Genomic DNA, 20,638 nt, shown 5'->3' with positions numbered 1-20,638 from the left:
AGGCTGCATGACTGATTCACCCTACGGACTCACTTCAGGTGTGGTAAGCGCTACAGGTTCTGCAGTGGGTGAGCTCCTCATTCTAATAGCTCCACCAGAAGCAATTCCTGCACGGGAAGTTCATTCTATTCAAGTGTTTTCTCAACAGCTTGGAGAATTCCTTTTAACATTTCTTGTAAGGCCAGTCTAGTGACAATGAATTTCTTCAGCTTCTTTTGTCTGGAAAACTCTTTTCTCTCCTTCAACTCTGAAGAACAGTTTTGCCAGTAGTGCCAACAAGAGGAGTCACTACCCAAGTAAGTCTGTGGTGGAGCAGATCTTGAAGGCCTCAGGAAGCAGCCATCGTCTGTGACCAACCACTCAACACATCACAAAATTGAGCCTGTGGCTTTTACATATTGTGCCAAAACGTCCACCCTGAGCCTAATAAAGCTCTCACTGAATGTTCGCACTGACTGGGAGGTTACATCAAATGACAGAGCAGTGCACCTGGGGACAAGCACAGGGAGGAGCCTATACCTTTCAACCTTCCTCTTGGCCTTTTTTGAGATTTGTGCTGCATGCCGATTGACTTTCCTAGATCTAAATTATCTTTTATTAAGTCACTAATGTTCTAATGAACAATAGATTTCACATTTTTAGATGTACTAGTAAATATCCGTGGTGCCAACCACCACCTCTTTTCTTGGATTCCAGTAGCCCTGAGACATTTATAGAGCTCATAAGCCCTCCATAGCTCCCTGAGCCACGGCCCTGTGGTAAGCAGTCAGGAGCTTCTCCTTAAGCAGGGCTGGATGGGTCTGTTTTACGTGAGGTGGACCTTGGGTGGCCCACTGGTGGGAGCTTGCCTCCAACAACTGTTCTTGCTGTCGCAGCTCAGTTGCTCAAGCCTATCTCCAAGTGGACAACAGCCTCTGGGACCCCTAACACCGTTATCATTCACTCGCTTGGATGTGGGCAAAATCACTCTTTTCTGCTTGCACTGATATGGTGCAGCAAGAGGGTGTTTTTCTTCCCTAGATATTAACTCAAGAGCCCAGAACTATTCCTTCCCCCTTTATGGTTTACAGGTTCCAAAGTTCCAAATTAATCTTAAAATTCTAATTATCTTAATTGTTTTTATCAACTACTATCTGCTAACCAAAGAATATTTATAACATGAGTAAACCGCAATTAACAGTAATAAAATAAATACCCATGTCTCCCCCTCCAAACTTCAGAAATAGAACACAGGATTTGGACTACGGCACAAAAGGGGGTGTCTAAAAATGCAGTAACCCAGATAAATCATGTTTTAATGTAATATAAAAATATTTAAAAATCAAAAGTAATGCAAAAAATCTACAATGAACACAATATTAAAATTTTAAATGAAGATGTGATCAGAATTACTAAGCTTCTTTGCCTCGGACTCCAGCACAGCTTGGCAGGGATAGAACATTACAATATACCAGTTCCTTGGAATGCTCTCTGCTCTGGAGATCCCAGTGACAACTTGTTGCCTGTCCCAGGATCTACTGGAGCAGCCTCATGACCCCAGCACTCTCCAGTATGCACATTTTCTCACCAGGCCTCCTCCACTTAGCAACTTGACAACAGCCACCTCTGTGCCTCCTGTTCCCTGGGCCCCAAGGGCCACTCCCTCCCTCCCTCCCCCCACCTATGAAAATTGTACCATCTTTCCATGCCCCAATTCAAATCCTACTTTTCCACGAAGCCTTTATACCCTAACACCACTACTCTCCCCATATACGTGAGCAGTGATCTTTGTCTTCTGAAATGCTGCCCCTGCTTACAAGGTGTGCTCTACTTAGGACTCTCAGAAATGGTGCCTTAATATTTCAAGGTTGTCTCTCTTGTTCTCCTACTAGATTATAGGCTCCTTAAGAGCATGTTATATTTGTCTCGTATCTCCCAGAGCATAATTATACTTGGCTTTCAATAACAGTTGACTGCGATTGGTTAACTGATGAATTTGATTAATTAAAAAGTGAGAACTGAATGTAAACAAACAAATTAAAGTAAAATAAAATAAAAATAATGATATGAAATAAACATGGTCTTGAAGGATCATTAAGATTTGTAGATGAAACTGGGAAAGGAAGGACTGGACTTCAAGCAGAAGAAATAACATGTGCAATGATGCCACAGCATTCAAGATCACAGCTTATTTGGAAAATGGCCAATTATTTAAAATAGCTATAACAGAGAAGGAGAGAAAAGGGTCAATGGAGATGAGCTGAATATAATAAGTGGTTGGAAAAGCCACAGAAATTTTTAAAGAGGAAATATGTGATCATATGTCCATTTTTGAAAGCCAACTCTGGCAGGTTGGAAAATGTTTGAGAAGGGGAAAGAGACCAGTGGTACAGAAGTCAGCTAGGCTGTACTATAACAGTACAAATAACAATAAACACAATATGTCAGGTAATATTCTAAGCCTCATATTAAATCATTTAAGCCTCATAAAAATTATTATCCCTATTTTACCAGTGAGGAAATTGAGACAAAGGGAAGTTATGAAACCTGACCAATGTCACATGACTAGTATGTGGGACATCCAAAATCAGAACTCAATTCAGTCTGGCTCAGAGTACATGCTTTAAGGACAGTGCTATTGCCCTGGATGATGTGGCTCAGTGGATCAAGCAATGATCTGGACTGAAAGGAGAGCAGTTCAATTCTCAGTCAGGATACGTGCCTGGGTTGTGGGCCAGCTCCCCAGTTGGGGACGTGAGAGAGGTCACTGATTGCTGTTGCTCTCATACATCATGTGTGTTTCTCTCTCTCTTTCTCCCTTCCCTTCTCTCTAAAAATAAATAAATAAAGTCTTTAAAAAAAAAAAGGCAGCTGAAGATCTGCCTTTTTTGAAGATCTAAGCTATGGCAGGAGCAATGAAAACTGAGACAAGGGAATGGATTCAAAAGAGCAATGTGAGAATGAAGTGTCCTCAGACATGGCAGTGCTAAAGCAGAGGGAGCAGTTGAAAGTGACTCCCCAGAGGCTGCCTAAATAACTATGTGGGTCACTGTCCAAAGTGGGGAGCTGTGGAGAAGCAATTGCTATTGTTATGTTGTGTTGTGTTGTGTTGGGAGGGGAGGTTGTTAATACTTAGTGCACTTCTGAATATGTTGAACAGGATATCAAGTAGGACATGCTCCAAGTAGGAGAGAGATGGAAATAATGTCTAAAGTTCATGAAAAAAGCTGTGCGAAAGATACAGATTTGGGACTCATCAGTGCAAAAACAGTAGTTAACAGCATGGGACAGATGCAGTCATAGGGGGAGGGAGAATTCAGGGTAAGCCAAGAGGAGAGCTAAGGACAGAGCCCTATGGGATAGTCCTGTGTAAGGGACAGAGAAGGAACCAGCAAAGACGATTGATAAGGATGAATAAGAAAAAGAAGACTTCAGTGAGGCTGAAAGAGAATGACAAGAAGAAAAAAGGAAAAATCAGCATAGTACAATGATATAGAAAAGTAAAGCAAGAAAAGGAACAAGGGGCTTCCATAGGGCTCTTAGGCCCTTGTAAGGACTTTGGGTTTTCCTCTGAGTGAGATGGGTAGGATTTTCAGCAGAAGAATAACAAGATTTAACAACATTTTAAAGGGAAATCCCTAGCTGTCAAGTAGAGGCAAAGATATAAGCAGGAAAGCAGTTAGGAGCATGTCACAATAATCCAGGTGGCTGGGTGGCAGCAGTAGAGGTGGTAAGAAGTGGTAGCTTTTCTGATATACTAGAGTCAACACTTAAAGGTGATTTGAATTCAAGTCTCCTGGCAGCCTCTTTGCTCTGTTATCAATTCACTGTGTACTCCACAAAGCCTGGATTCATAAACAACAAATATTTTTGGATTTCTATTAAAAGAACTTAAGGGTACTTGGGTACAATCACTAAAAATTTGAAAAGAATTTTTGTCCCCAATAAACTGAAAGACTAAATACAAAAAAATACAACATATTCAAGAATTTGTGAGAAACTGTAGAGAGGGAAGAGCAGTGATAAAATGGAAAAACAGGCTGAAGCCATGCTGTCAATGCTCCTGTGGGCCAGGCAGGGTGGGAATCCTATTTGGGAGGCCATAGGAAACCACAGAGGGTTTGCAAGAAGCAAGATACAAAGGGGAAAAGTGAAGGCATGGAAGCCCGTGAAGGGAGATGTTGCACTTCCTTACATAATTATCTAAATTTTTTTTCTCTGATTACAAAAAGAATACATGTTCATTATAGCAAAAAAATAGAAAATGCAGAAAAGCAAAGAAAGAAAAATAAAATCTCACCATCCACAGATAAACACTTAATCTTTTGTTTTTATAATGTAAGTCTTTTTCTACAGGCACATATCAATTTTAAAAAGGCAAAACATTTTCTATAACCTGCTTATTTCACTTAATATTTTTCCATGTCATATTTTTCTAAAATACCATTTTAAATATCTTTCTTTAAAAATCCTCACCCAGGGATATGTTTACTGATTTTAGAGAGGGGCGGGGTGGGGGGGAGAGAGAGAAAGGGAAACATTGATTGATTGCTTCTTTTATGTCCCTCAACTGGGGACTGAACCTGCAACCTTTGGGTGTACAGGATGATGCTCCATCCAACTGAGCCACCTGGCCAGGGCCATTTTAGATACGTTTTAAAGGAGTTTAAACCAGCAATTAGGACTAGCCAATAAAATATTGATAAGAATGAAGAAAGAGGGCTGACTCAAGAAAATGACTTTGTTCCTACATTCTTAGGGGAAAATAAAATACATTCACACTGCACATAACTCTGATTTTTGTAGTTAATGGATTTAATTAACTGTACATGTGGATTTCCAAGCAAAGACCTACAGTATATTGGGTGTAAAGTTTCTTATTAACTAACACCATCACAGAACCATAAAGTTTTGAAATATTTCTTAATATTACAACATAACTTAAGTCTGAACATAAGCAAGCACTGTGAAATCCACTTCAATTACAAATCACAATGGAATGACATCCCACTTTTCTCTTTCCTCTATTAAAGAAAAAGAAGTGGATAGGGAGTTCAGTTATATAGAAACAGGGAGCAAGAAATACTAAAAGAAGGAAATTAAATAGACTAAATGAAAGAAACCAGTTTCCAGCTTTGTCTTTCTGGAAAATTAAAAGTACTAATTTACTGACTTAGAAATCTGAATTGACTAAAGTCTTTTAAAAAGTTTTTGTCTAGCCCAGCTGGTGTGGCTCAGTTGGCTGGAGTGCCATTCTATAAACCAAATGGTGGCAGGGCACAACCCAGTTGCAGGTTCAATCCCCAGTTCAGGGTGTGTATAAGGGGACAACCAATCCATGTTTCTCTCTCTCTCTCTCTCTCTCTCCCCCCCTTCCTCACTCTCTCTAAACAAAAAAAAAAAAAGTCCTTGGGTAAGGATAAAAAAAGTTTTTTTTATTAAAAAAAGGGTTTTTTTATAAAAAAAAATTTTTTTAGGTTCTTGTCGAACCTGCTCACTTTACACAAGGAAACAAAGAACAAACAGGTCGTGTTGCTCAAAGTCAGAAACAGTGGGACCAGAATTCAAGTCTCCTGGCAGCCTCTTTGCTCTGTTATCAATTCAATGTGTACTCCACAAAGCCTGGATTCATAAACAACAAATATTTTTGGATTTCTATTAAAAGAACTTAAGGGTACTTGGGTACAATCACTAAATTTCAGGTTGATGTCATGAATACTACATTTGATAATTATGTCAGTATATTCCTAACAAGTATAGTCTTTCAATTCCTACATCATTGATGCTTTCCTGTTTAACTATGAATGGAGTCACAAAGCTTCTCTATCCTTTGCTTCATCATGAGTGAATTAAAAATGATAGAGGGTTGCTATGAGAAAAATAATAAATTATTCTTATGCAGCGTTATAATTTAGATAGTGCTTTGGGTCTGAAAACAGAAGCCATTTATTAATGCCGTAAATTTAAGCTCTTAGTTTAAAGGTCTGTAAAGTTCAAGCATTCCAGAGCCATCTTTACAGATATGGACTGCACTACTGAATGATCACTGATTCCCTAGGAAATGCCAATTTCAGGCTTTTTTCTTTCCAATTTAATTCAGTTCTATCTAACATTTCCTGAGTGCTTACTGTATACAGGCATTATGCTAGTCACTACAAGAACAAGAAACTAAGCAAACATAGTCCTGGTTATTAAAGAGCATACAATCTATTAAGAAACTATAAAGACAACTTTGGTAATAACACAAGCAAGTCAAGATACTTTTAGTAATTTAAATGTTGAAGCTATAGCTTAGCTGGGACTAGAATAGACTACTATAAGGATGGGTTTAGAAGACAGGAAGCTGACTCTCCTCAAATTGTCTTTGTTTATCATCTGAATGAGTAAATAACTCAAGCAAACAACAAAAATTCACTGAACATCTACTATAAGCTATGAATTATAAAGGCACTGAATACACAATGCTGAATAAGACATACTCTCTGCCCCCAAAACTGTACTAGTATTGGGGAAAAGAAACAGAAAAGGTAGCAAAAAGGAAAAATACCATTTGGACACAAAAAGGTGAGTCACATGAGAGAAATTTTAGTCACAAGAAATAATATTAGCGAAGACAGATGGATCATCGACAAGAGGTGAAGTTGGTTGGGGCTTGGGGCAAGTATAAGATTGTGGAATATCAAGCTGAAATATTAAGTTGTTTTCATACCAGAAGATCTTAAATACTAGACTGAGGAATATGAATTAATGCAAAAGATGACATAAAATAATGGGAGATTTTTAAGCAAGCGAGCCCCATGGTATATAGGCTATAGCTTAGGAGGACTAATGTAGCAGTATTTCATAGGATCTACACACACTGACATAAAAATCATCCCTAGGTACTATTTCATAAGAATGAACTGTAGAATATGCATAATGTGATCCCATTCGTGTTCAGGACTCTTCGGCAGTGTTTGCTCTGCTCATAACCTATTTGGGAAGAAAACTGGGAGAGTCAGGGAAAGGGGAAGAGAGTTATTTAATTTTCATTTTATTCCACTATAAGGGTTGATTTTTATAGAGAAAGCAATGTAAAAAGAAGAAGCTTAGCTGTGAAAGGAAGATGGCAAACTGGAAGACAGTACAGTAATGCTGGGTTGCACTGTTGTAGAATTTAACTCTAATTACACACATATATACACCTCTCTCATTTTCTTTTCACCAAACTTCTTTTCAACAAAACGTAGTCTGTCTCTAATTATTTTTAATCCCCTTTGTCTGCCCCTTAATAGGCACAGGCTTTACAAAGAAACAGAGCTAGGTCAAACCATAATTCTGCCACTTACAAATACACACTAATTACTGCTGACCTTGACCTGACCAAGTACACCAAGTATAGCTGAACAAGTATAACACTTGTCTATTATAATAATGTTTTAAAAATATCAGATAAGCTAAAAAAAATTTACTATCCAGTAATGACCAATGGTAAAATTTTTATGTATTCAAATGAACTGATTTAGTTCTCTCTTGCTCTTTCTTCCTACTTTTTCAAGAGAAAAAAAGTATTTGTATATTTACAAATTGTTTTGAAATCTGTCCTCATCATGTAAATATTCCATAATGAATATTTTCCATTTTCCTGAGACACTTTTTAGTCAATCCCTATTATTCTCTATTCTAAAAATGCTCTAGTTTTTTCCCCCACCAATATGATTTTGATGAATGTTTAGATTATTTCCAGTATTTCCTGTTATACACAGTGCTATAAACAAATATCTCCACATATAGATATCTGTCCATGCACCTTGATTAACTCCTTTGGAAACATTTCCATAGGGAGAATTAGCAAGTCCAAGAAGTATTAAGTAAAACTCTTGAAATAAAATGCCAATTTGCTTTTTTTAAAAATGTATACTCTTACCAGAAATGATCTTCTCGTGTCACTTATCAAACACCTACTTAGTTCTCTCCTACTTTTAAAATTTGTGTTTTCTTGCTCTGACCAGTGTGGCTCAGTTGGTTGGGCACTGTCCCACAAAGCGAAGGTTCACAGGTTCAATTCCAGGTCAGGGCACATGCCTGGGTTGCAGGTTCAGTCCCCAGACATGCAAGACACACTACACTGACGTTTCTCTCCTCCTTTCTCCCCTTCTCTCTCTCCAAAATAAATAAAATCTAAAAAAAAACCTAAAAAAATAAAATTTGTGTTTTCTTTTAATAGTTTAATTCTTAAATTTAAGTTCCCCAAACATGATAGGCTTAAAGAAAAAAAAGCATTATTAGCAAGAGAGGACTATTATTCAATACATAATGATAAAATATTCAATTTACCAGGAAGTATCGATAGATCAAGCCAAATTTGTTTAATTAATATTGTATTGGGGAGAAATTGAGAAACCCAACATTATAGGAAGAGATTGCAACATATCTTCCAATTACTGGTCAGGTCATTTTACCCATTTGTGTACCCCTTATGGTGTCTGAAAGAGTGCCTGGTATATTGTCAGTACTAAACTATTTATTTTGTCTAACCATTTGTTAGCACTTTTAAAGATTCTCTTGTCAATTTTAGAGTTTTCTTAGTAGATGGTTATGTTACCTGCAAATAATGACAATTTTTATCTTCTTTTCAATTGTCTGTTTTATAGTTTAGGTATCATTAGCCAAGTTTCAGAACAATGTGATTAAGAGTAGTGGTTATTGTGGGCCACCATGCCTTATTTCTGATTTTAAGGGGAATAAGCTCAGTAAATATTACCATTCAATATGATTGTTGAGTTTTGCTTTAAAATCGGTATTTATCGTATTAGGCAATATCTTTCTATTTCTATTTTCTCAAAGATTTTAATAAAAAATAGGTTCAATTTCATCAAAAGCTTTTTAGGCATGTATTTAGATATTATTTCTATGTCTAGTTATTAAGTAGGATATTAATGTCAGTAGATATCTTGGTCTTAATTCATCTTTGCACTCTTGAGGTATATCAGCTTTGACGTAATGTATCATATTCATTCCTACACTTCACTTTCAGAAAATTGCTAAATTAAGCAGATATTATTCTTGCAATCAGTTCTCACTGTTACTCTTCTAGTTCAGGTCTTGGCTTCTTACCTGAATTACTGTAATGGCTTTTAAATATTTCCCCATTCTGTTCTTCATTTCAATTATATATGTAGTATATACTTGTATTAAATTTATATAGAACCATTTGGGGAGAACTGACATCTTTATGAAAGTAAGTCTATTACTGAACATAGGGGAGTCTCAATTTACTTATAATATCCTGCATAAAGGTTTTTGCACATACTTTGTTATATTTATTCCTAAGTACCTTATAGTCTTTGTCGCTACTATAAATGGATGATGTCTTTTTTTAAAGTTGTTTTGTGTTTGCTTCTGGTGTATAGAAAAGCAATTGATTTTATAACAAATCATTTTGCCAAACTCTCTTTATAATCTCTAATAACTTGAAAACTGTAGATAACTTTGTTTTATTTCTGGTCAGAAAATGTAATTTGTTAGATACCAACTCACTGAGATTTATTAAGCCTTACTTTATGACCTACTATGTAATCAATTTGCTTCAATTGATTCATGAGCCTGAAAAGAACATGAATTCTTTAATGATAAGTATATAATTCCACAGATGACTATTACATTAAATTTGTTATTTGTTAAACTCTTCCTTATCTTTACTGATTTTATAGCTGCTTGACCTACCAATACTTGGAAAATGTTACAATCTCTTCCTATAATGTCAGGTTTCTCAATTCCTCCTGCCCCAAAATATTAATTATACAAATTTGGCTTAAGCTACTTTGAGGCTTTTCTATTTGCTTCATACAAATTTACATTACATCTTCCTGGTAAATTGAACCTTTTATCATTATGAAATAGTCCTCTCTATTGCTAATAATGCATTTTTTTCTTTAAGCCTAAAATGTTTGATATTCATTCTGTTAGGATAACTTTCTTTTGCTACTTGCCTACTATATCTTTTTCCTCTCTATTATTTCAACTGTGAGGGCAGAAGGAAACTTTTCTCTACCCTTTAAGGTTCTTTTTGGCTGGTCTTATAATTAAATCTAACTGAGTCTGTTTAATAAGAGAAAATAATCAAATTTAATTACATACATATATATGGGAACCCCACATACATGAGAGCATCAGAGACTCCCACGTATGTAAGACGTTCAAAGACAGAAAGGGAAAATGAGATATTATATGACATTCATCATATTATGAGGTGAAGTACCTTGGGAGCTTGAGGGAGGAGGAAAGTCATTAGAAGGACAGTAAGAAGAGCAGATGTTGGGTAATTAGAAGTTTGCCCTGCCGTACAGATAGGTAATAAAAAGTTATTTCTGGTGATAAATCTTATTATGGGCAAGGTCCCTAATTTAAATTCTTTAAGGAAGAGGTAAAAGTTTCTCATGAACCTGCAAGGTCTAAATTGCCTTCAGCCCAAAATAATTCACATGGCAAAGCAGCACATTTTGGGGAGGCCTGTTCTGAACTCCACAACTTTATGCTATGGATGTATCTCTTGTAAATAACACATAACTGAATTTTCTTTACGTCTAATCTTATGATACTTTTCTTAAATGGTGAGTTTATTTCATTAACATGTAAGTATTGTATGTCTGGACTTCCTTCTACCATTTTACTTTTTAATTTCTACTCATTCCACTTCTTTCCCACACTTCTTACCCTTACTTGGGTTGAATTTGTATTTGTTCCCTTTCCTTTTTCTATTTCTTTGGAATTTATTCCCACTATTTCAGACTTATTTGTGAAATATTACTATCCATATTTAGCTTAACAAAGTTAAATAATATCTTAACAACCCTCTCCCAAATAATAAAAATTCTCTAAAGTACTTCCAGAATTCCTGTTAGTCCTGACTTGCATGCTGTTAGCTGACATTTATGTTAGTTGGGCAACGTTAATTCTATCATTCTTTAAAATTCTCCCAATTACATACACAATGTTTGCCATTTTAAGAATTCATTATTCCTTTGTGCATCTCAAAGTTTCTGATTCATTTTCCTTTTCTTGAAATATGTCCTTTAGAAGTTCCTTTTCTGCAGATATCCCATGGTGATAAATTCTCTGAGTTTCTGAGTTTTTGTTCACCTATAAGTTTAGTTTTATTCCACCTTTGTTTATAAAATTATTTTTCCTAAATAAACAATTCCAAGTTGACCATTATTTTCTCTAGAAAATATTCTGCTGTCTTTTGGCTTCTGTTGTTGATTCTGAGAAATCCACTGTTGTTGTAATTGTCTATCCTTTGTAGGTGACTTAAGATTTGTCTTTAGTGTTCTGCAGTTCCATTATGATTTATCTTGATACAGATTTCTTTTTATTTATTCTACTTGTATTTAATCTTTTTTCTCTTATCTATTGCTACTGCCTCAACCCAAGCCCCTCTAAAGTCTTTACATGGCCACTCGTATCATTCTACCTCTCTTTCATTATACCTCATCTATACCTGGAATTTGCTAGGCTTTTTCTTGCCTCGGGGCTTTTACTTTGCTTTTTTTTTTTTTTTTTTTTTTGCCTAGAACAAAAGAGGAGGATAGCCTCCCCACCCCCTCTGACTATAAACTCCTTTAGATCTCCTTGCAATAGCAATTCCTTAGAGAGGTTTTTCTTGACACTGCCCACCTCAGTCATGTTTCCTCTCTTTAGCAGAGCACCATTCCCCTCCCTGCTTTGTCTTTATTGCACTTCGCAATTACATATATATGTGTTATTTGTTAACATCTGTTTTCTCCATTAGTCTATACACTACATGGGGACAATGACTATGTCTGGCTTTATTAACCATTTTATATTCACAGCATGGCACAGTGCCTGGCACAAAGTGGGCATTCAATAAATTTTTGTTAAATAAAAAAATGACCAAAAGAAAACCCATCTCTTTACATGGCATGTAACAGTGCTTCTAGAGCTGCACTTGCTATTATTCCCTTTTCCTAAAATACTACTCTCTCAGCCTGCAAACTCCTTATTCAGTCAAGAAACCTCCTCTCTAAAGCCCCCCCCCCTTACAATATTTGCACACAGAAGGACATAGTTTTGCTGCCCACCTATGCACCCCTAGAACCTCAATCTTGGCCCTCACCCCAGTGTACTTTAATTACTGACGTCTGCCTCCTCCTCAAGACAGAGCCCTAGGGTCTACTGAACCTTACATACAGGCCATTTGAAAAACACCTGAAGTTTGAAAAGGGGACTGGAAATGCCCTCTAGGGTGAAAAAACTGATGGTGATAGGTGTCTGAGGGGATAAGAAAGAATGGGTTCACAGAATAAGTAAAGGGATTAGCATCATCAGAGATACTGTATGCCATTCTTCAGGAAGAAAGTGAAACTGAATGGGATGGGTACAATGAAAATAGGTGGATTGTGAAGGAAAAAGTAAGGAGAGTGATGAACTGGCTTCATGTGCTCAGTAAAATGTGAGAAAGCCATGTGAGAGGGGCATGGATGGAGTCTTGAGAGAGTAACAGACAGAACAGAATAGCCACTGTGTTCAACACTTAACTCTTAGCAATAGCTAACTACTAAGTAATTAAGTAATGAATAAAAGGTTGAACACAAATTCTTTATCCAGTCATGCTTTATAAAACCCAAGGATGCATCAGTAAGTACAGCTACATTGTCCACTGTTTCCGGAAGAAAAAAATTTGACCTAAGTGGCGCCATCCTTTTAAAGGTCAAGCACTTCACACTCACACCAATCAATCATTTTAAGAGAATCTTTGATTTAATATATATGAAATCACACAAAGAGAGTTGAATGTTTGTATTTTTATTATAATGTTGTCTCTCCTTCATGTCTCTTATATTGAGCTGTGTCTCCTCACATAAAAAAAAGTAAAAGATTGAATGTTCCTTAAAAACAGGGTCATGCTTACTAAATTCTATATCAATTTACATGGCCTAGCAAAATACTTTGCACAAAGAAAGCATTCAAATAATTTTAATATTGAATTAAATAAGAGGTATACATGCCCCTCAGATACTACAGATTTGGGGAGGAGAATTTTTAAATCTTTTTGAAGTAACACAAATGTGTCTCATGTGAAAGAGGAATGACAAATAGAAAAAAATAAAATACAGCAGTAAAAGAGGTGGAATTTACACAAAAACATTCTTTATTGATCACACTAGTGGATTCAGTGGACATTTCACAAGACCTTGCAACTTACAAGGCCTTGACAACAGAAGTGTACAGAATATTTAAGTGCTGGATCTGTGGCAACATAAAGTGTGTTCTCAACCTTCTGAGCCCTTACCTTTTCATTAATGTGGGTACAAATTGTGTCTGAGTATTGTCTTAAAAAGACATCTAGCTTCTATAGCTCTTATTTTTCTCCCAATTTTTAAAAAATAATATAAACAGAGCCACTTTAAACTGAGCTGACCTGACTGCTGTGGCTCAGTTGGTTGGGTGTCATCCTGCAAAATGAAAGGCTGTCGGTTCAATTTCCAGTTGGGGCACATGCCTAGGTTGTGGGTTTGGTCCCTGATTGGGGCGCATACAAGAGGCAACTAATCAATGTTTCCCTCTCACATGGATGTTTCTCTACCTCCCTTTCTCAGTCTCTTCCCCTCTCTCTGAAAATAAATAAATAAAATCTTAAAAAGGAAAAAATGGAGTCAGAGCTGCCACCATCCCAGAAGAGTGGCGTTGGGTGTCTTACTCCTTAAATCTTTGGAACAGTTTAAACTGTGCAAACTAACCTTTGGACTAAGCCTAAAGCAACATTGTATCCCAAACAACTGTTTGCAAAGATAACAAGAAAGCAGTTATGATGACTACTGAACTGAAAACTTAGGACATTCTTTTGAATTAGCAGCTCTGTGTTAGCTTATCTGCACCTAGAGAAATGCCTTCCTTCTACTGATGCAATTGTTATAATTGTTATCCTTTTCCTTGGCATCCTTATTAGGAACACTATTTGCACAAAGAAGGCATTCAAATAATTGGCTTTCTGCCTGAATCAGTGCTTCCCAAATAGCTATTCTTTTGGATCTCAAAAAAAAAAAAAAAAAAAAAAAATGCTTGTTGCCTCTCACTTTGGCTTCTCGCATTTATTTTTAGGTTAACAAATATTAGGTTAACTAATAGTTTTCCATACTTGAAGACCTTCTATAGAACCAAGGGTCTAATCATTAAAAGCAAAAGGTAAACATTATCTAGTTGGAAACACTCAAGTCAATGATTTTATCATCCTTTCTCAGTGACCGCTTTTTCCCCTCTGTGGGCCACCAAGAATAGAATAAATTAAAACTGTAAAGCCTATAACATATATATGTTAAAACAGACCTGAAGCTCTAAATTAGTAAATATTCATTATTTTATCTCATGAAACCCTGTAACCCCATGTAAATTTTTCATATAGCTTCACACTAGCTACATGTCTATTAAGACTATCACAGATATTAGTCTTACAAAAGTAAAGTTTACACTAGTACTGAAAAAAATTAAGCAAATCTTGTAACAGAGGATAAGGAAACAAATTAAGAGAAGTCAGGATGAATGGCTATGATGCTCTATAAAGTTACAAGGTTAATCAAAGAAATTAAAACTCCAACTTTAATTATTTAAAAAGTGAGTCAGCGCAAAAGAATTGGAAACAGCTCTATTCACAACAGGCAAAAGGCAGAAACAACCCAAAAGTCCATCAACTATGAACAGATAAGCAAAATGTAGTATTTCCATACAATGAAATATTACTCAGTCATAAAAAGAAATGAAACACTGATACATGCTACACCATGAACTCATGTTGAAAACATTTCACAGAATGAAAGAAGCCAGACAGAAAAGGCCATATATTGTATGGTTCCATTCTCAGGAAATATCCAGACTAGGCAAATCTATACAGTCAGTATATTAGTGGTTGCCAGAGTGAATTGGGGGGGGAGGGGGTTGTTCATGGGAAGTAACCTTACAGGTTGATCTGATCATAAATTCCTAACTGGGCAGGTCATGGTTGGTAGTCATGCCCCAGGCCTATAACTTTTTTAGTGAAAGGCCTTGTCCATTTTTCTTGAGCATCTAGGTTAACACACCCTTGAAATACTGGAATGCTCCTCCAAAGGGATATTAACTCTCAAGAGAGCATATAATATTGTTAATTGTCCGGTAATCCAATACCCCCCATGCCTTCTCCAATCTTCCTAATATCCCCTCCCTCCTTAATTTCAAATACATAAAAGCTGCTGCAAAACTGTTATTCTCTCTGGAGTATCTGAGATCTTGCTCCTTGGCATATATCACCAGACTGACTTAAATAAACTCTTACAAAAATTTTCTACAGATTTGGGTGTTCTTATGTCAACACACTGAATTGCATACTTTAAAATGGTTAAAATGGTGAATTTTATATTATGTGAATTCTATCACTGCCATGGCCAGGTAGCTCAGTTGGCTAGAGCATTCTCCTGATACACCAAAGTTGAGGGTTCAATCCCCGGTCAGAGCACATACAAGAACCAGTGAATGCATAAATAAGTGGAACAACAAATTAATGTTTCTTTGCCTCTCTCTCTCTCTCTCTCTCAAAATCAATCAACCAACCAACCAATCAATAAAAAGAATTTTATCACTTTCAAAATAATGTGGGTTACAATTTTCCATTTTACTCTAGAAATAAAAATTAGAACACGGTCTGTCCTACTCAACCTAGCACACACACACTGAGAACCTTTATAATGGCATAGGGGTTCAGAGCTATCTGTGTCCCTCAGTCAAGTTACTTAAACTCTCTGAACCTTCCTGATCAATCAAATGGGCCTAATAATTGCACCTATCTTATACAGATACTGTAAAGATAAAATGGAGATAATACAATCTAAGTACAGTGCCAGACACAAGTAATTGCTGAACAAAAGTTAGGCATAATCTTCCCTGGAAACAGTGCAATCTTAAATGTTAGAAATAAAATCCTAGTTAGATCAAGACAAGTTTATAAGAAGCTAGGAAAATTCCTTGGCAAGGGGAATGGGGACACTGAGACAGCTAAACAGACTGGTGGAACGATTTACAACCAGATAGAGAAGGTCACCAGGGCAGAGGCCCCCCACCCATGCCTAGCAACCCGCACAACTGGTGACGGACTTCACTCCCAGGGTGGCCTTTCCTCCCTAGGCATATGGCTGGTCACAAGGTTTAGATCCCTGCCCTGGGCCTGAGCAATCAGCGGAGTCCACAATGCTGGAAAAGCTGATGAGTCTTCTATTGAAATCTCCCCTGAGACCTCCCCTAAAATCCCCACCTTTGGAAAGCAGATTAAAAACTCCTCAAGACAAAGAATCCAATGAGGGCCCTCTCTGGGGAACACAAACTCAAATCTCCTTTTCCAGTGAATTTTCTTTCTCCTAAACATTAAAGGGTCCTCAGAAGACTTACAACCAGGGGAGCAATGGGCAGTGGCAGTTCATCCCTGACTAACCCCCTGAACCTGTCCACAAGGTTCCCTTTTCTCTGACTCTCAAGTGAACTGACAGCAGCCCTGCCTTGGCTCACTTCTTTCCATAACGTTTCAAGAGCACCAAAATAGCAGCGCCCCCCACACCCCGCAGTCTCCCTCCTATTCCCTCCTATTACTTCTTCTATCCTAAGCCCATCCTTGTATCACTGATCCCAGCTTTAATAAATGTACTCTACAAATCACTTGGACTCGTTCAGTGAAATCTTTCCTGCATGAAGTTGAGAACCAACACGCTACTGGCTGACCTTAGGGAGACCCGCTCTGAGCCTGGACCCCTTTCCAGTAACAAAATCAAAGGTTGGTCATGAGCTGACTCTTTAGGAGGTCTGTTTGGTCAGAACTATTTTTATAATAGTTATATGACATTATTTGCCTTTTTCACTGCAATGACATTTGCAGTGAAAAAGCAATGATAAATCTACTGGTACCTTAACAAAAATTAAGGCAGTAGCATCAAATTGTACTAGCAGTACTATATTCTTCATTATATAGTCACAGTTTAAAAATAAAAAAAGAAGCCAGTTTCATTTATCCTTAATGAAGCAGTAAAAATAATGTTATTAAATCTCAGTCCTTGAGTACATGCCTTTTTAATCTTTGTGATGAAACTGGCAGTATGTATAGAGCACTTGGACTGTACAAAGAAATAGCTATCTGGAGGAAAAGCACTTGTGGAGGAATATATTTGAGTTGTGAGCTAAACTAGCCTCTCTGTCCATGTAACACAATTTTTACTTGAAAAAACAATCGACTAATAAATTATAGTTATTTGGACTTGGGTATTTAGCAGACTTTTTTTTCAAAAAAGAACTTCAAAAAAAAATTACCAGTATTTTCAACCAATAATGAAATTCAAGCATTCAAATGGAAATCCAAATTCTAGAAAACACATTTCTGCCACTATGAACTTAAAAGCTCCCCAATACTTAAAGATTGTTATGAAATTAATAGTGATGTTAACATGTATTTTTAATATCACATATTGAAATGTGTCAACACTTGGAAGATCTGCATAATTCAGTGAAACAATATTTTCTAAATGATCAATGTTACAAAATAATGCATGAGTTAAAGATCCAGGCAAAGTACTAGATAGACCAATGGACTTTAATATAATAATGAAATTATTACATTAATATAATACATTAATATAATTTCAGATTTCACACTACAACTGACCTTTAAAAAACTATGACTTTCAAGTTTTGCTGTACTATCAAATATCCACAATTGTCGGAAAGGTCATTAAAGTACTCCTCAATTTTCCAACAACATTTCTTACATGATCTAATCAAAACAGTGTATCACAATAGATTGAACAGAGAAGCAGATAAAACTCAGCCATCTTCTATTGAAGAAATGTGTAAAAATATAAAACAACAATGCTTATCTTCTCACAAAAATTTTTGGCTTGGAAAATAGAGTAATTTTTATGAAAAATATTTATATAAAAAAAGTTAATACTATTATTTAACAAATCTTAAATTTCTGTTTTAATTTTTAATAAAGTAAATAGTTATATAACCTATATAAAGAAAAGCTCTTTGGGCCATTCAATAATTCTTAAGAAACTGAAGAGATTTATGAAACCAAAAGGTCTGAGAACTGCAATCTTATCCATTGTTTCTGCTCACAAAGTTCAAAAGTAATCTATCCCATACACAGTAGTTTCACAACATGGTAAAGGTATTTGGATACCTATGACTTAAAATACAATGTAAATAATCCAAAGAGGTATCAAATTTTAACCTGGCAGAAATGTCTGAAATATCCTAGTATACGATGTCACAGTGTCATTAGTATGCCCTTTAGACACATGCCAGATGGTCCAGGACACACACAAAAAAGTGATTTTATACCATTTGTCTTCCCTTCCCCTCAAAATTCACTTCCAATTGGACTGAGACATGAGATAATTGAGATTATCAATTCAAAATGTGATAAGAAAAGTTACAAGCAATCCTCTAGGAAAGCGAATCAATTTGGGGCCCTGCCTGGAGACAAAGGTTTTCTCTAGACAGTTTCTGGCTCACTGTGAGCTCTGTTCTATCCTGCCCTAATGAAAAAAAATCACACAAAACACAAACTTCTAATTCAAATTGGCTTCCTCTGCTCACTAAAGTTCTTAATATTGGAAATGGCTCTGGATACCTAATATAGCCTTAGAAATGCCCTGGATTGCAGACTGGGAATCCCTAAAAGGAATCTAGGTGTGGTAATAACAAGAGTAAACATTTTTTTGATGTAGTTTTTAAAGATTTTATTTATTTATTTTTAGAAAGAGGAGAAGGGAGGGAGAATGCGAGGGAAACATCAATGTGTGGTTGCCTCTCACATGCCCCCTACTGGAGACCTGGCCGGCAACCCAGTCATCTGCACTGACTGGGAATTGAATCAGCAACCCTTTGGTTCACTGGCCGGCACTCAATCCACTAAGCCACACCAGCTAGGGCTGATTTATGTTTTGATGAGTTAGTAGGTGCCAAGCACTGTTCTAAAGCATTTATATATATTAATTCAATCCTAATAATCTTAGGATGTTGATATGGTTACCACTGTTTTGTCCAGGAAGTCACTAGATCTGCATTATTTCACTTTTGTAACTATAACATCCTAAAATGCCACCCTTCCTACCTATTATTATCCTGGAAAACATGAAGAAAGCACTGAGTTCCGTAAAACTAGATTGCTACTATCAATATCCACCACCCAAGTAACTTAATAATTATCAGACTAAAATACTTTTTCCTACAACAAATTCCTTTTTCAAGATATCAGCTTACTATAGGAAGGAAGGAAGGAAGGAAGGAAGGAAGGAAGGAAGGAAGGAAGGAAGGAAGGAAGGAAGGAAGGGAGGGAGGGAGGGAGGGAGGGAGGGAGGAAGGGAGGGCACACTCTTTGCAATAAGAAGATCTCAAAGAAAAGGAACAAAAACTAGTTGAATTTCCAGGGATGCTTTTAAGCACCTCTTGATTGAAACAAAGTATTCCGGATACATACCTGTTGGAGCCATCTTTCATATGAACTTTGGCATAAAGAACATCCACCATGCCAGGATCATCATTCATGTATTCTATCCCTTCCATCTCTACTTCCAGGGGTTTGCCCCCAGAAATGTTGCTGCAAAGGAAAATGATTAGATTATTATCATTATTTAAGCTAAGGGGGCTATTATAACATATTTTGAATCATGGTTAATATACATAGTCAAACTTGACAAAAACGAAGTTGTTGGGGTTTTTTACTAACAACATTATCTATCCTAATTTCAAAATTAATACAGGTTTAATACACACAAACTAGAAACACTGGTATTTCTGAAATCACTCTAGCATTCTCTAAGAAAAAGTCAAGCAATAACAGTTCTAACTGACAAAGACATTTACTTCGTTGCCCACCTCTGAGGTTTTCCATCATCATTTTTACAAGCTGCGAACAGTATTTCACTCATATAACAATGATGGAGCTATAAGCTAATATCACATCGTTATTAAGAGCAATTCGGCAATATTTATAAAACGCCTTCAAGAAGAAAAACCCTTTGCACAGACAATTCAATTTATGAGTGAACCCTAAGGAAATAATTTAGCTACATATGCAACTGATAGCTGATAAAGGACGGTTCTTTACAGAATTTCTACTGATGAATGCAGAAGTATTAAGAATTACAGTATCACCATTTTTCAACTCCTGATAAAATAATGGATCTAAGCAAGATCACCAATGGCTGCTAAAACTTAGGCAAAAGGTTAGAGAAAATGTAAAGAGATCCTTCTAAAAGAGATCTCTAGGAGAATCAAGATGGCGGAGGAGTGACGGGAAGTCACACTGACCTCCTCCCAGGACCAACCTGGAATTACAACTAAATTGTGGAGAAATCACCTGGAACAAACAACTGAACAATAGCTAGAGAGGAGCCTTATAACCTCAGACAGACAGAAGAGTCAGCTTTAGCACAACCTAACTAGTAAGGAGTGTGGTAGAGACTCGAGAAAGTGGGTGGGGCGCCCACAGGCAGCAGCACCAAAAGGATATTGAAATGGCCAGTTGGATCCCCCTGAGAAGAGTGGGGTTTAAACCATAAGCGGGGATCTCCAGCCCACAACACATTTTGAATCGATCCCTGGCTAAAGGGGCGCAGTGTGGTCTAGAGACACTTGAGGA

The 20,638-nt window shown here is 36.7% G+C and overlaps 1 protein-coding gene across 5 annotated transcripts in view; it reads right to left on the bottom strand.

Annotated features, from left to right (window-relative positions):
- Positions 1-20,638, bottom strand: part of ASCC1 (activating signal cointegrator 1 complex subunit 1) — a 115,817-nt gene that overhangs the window by 40,483 nt on the left and 54,696 nt on the right. For all 5 annotated transcript variants that reach the window (XM_054572642.1, XM_054572639.1, XM_054572640.1 and 2 more), the window contains exon 7: positions 19,475-19,594. In XM_054572642.1, the coding sequence (XP_054428617.1) occupies positions 19,475-19,594 (120 nt within the window). The remainder of the gene's footprint in view (positions 1-19,474; positions 19,595-20,638) is intronic.

Source organism: Pteronotus mesoamericanus, unplaced genomic scaffold (genome assembly GCF_021234165.1).
Source record: "Pteronotus mesoamericanus isolate MK-2021 breed Mesoamerican mustached bat unplaced genomic scaffold, CSHL_Meso_final contig_24, whole genome shotgun sequence".
In the NCBI taxonomy this organism is placed as follows: Eukaryota; Metazoa; Chordata; class Mammalia; order Chiroptera; family Mormoopidae; genus Pteronotus; species Pteronotus mesoamericanus.
This window is presented reverse-complemented; position numbering and strand designations above follow the sequence as displayed.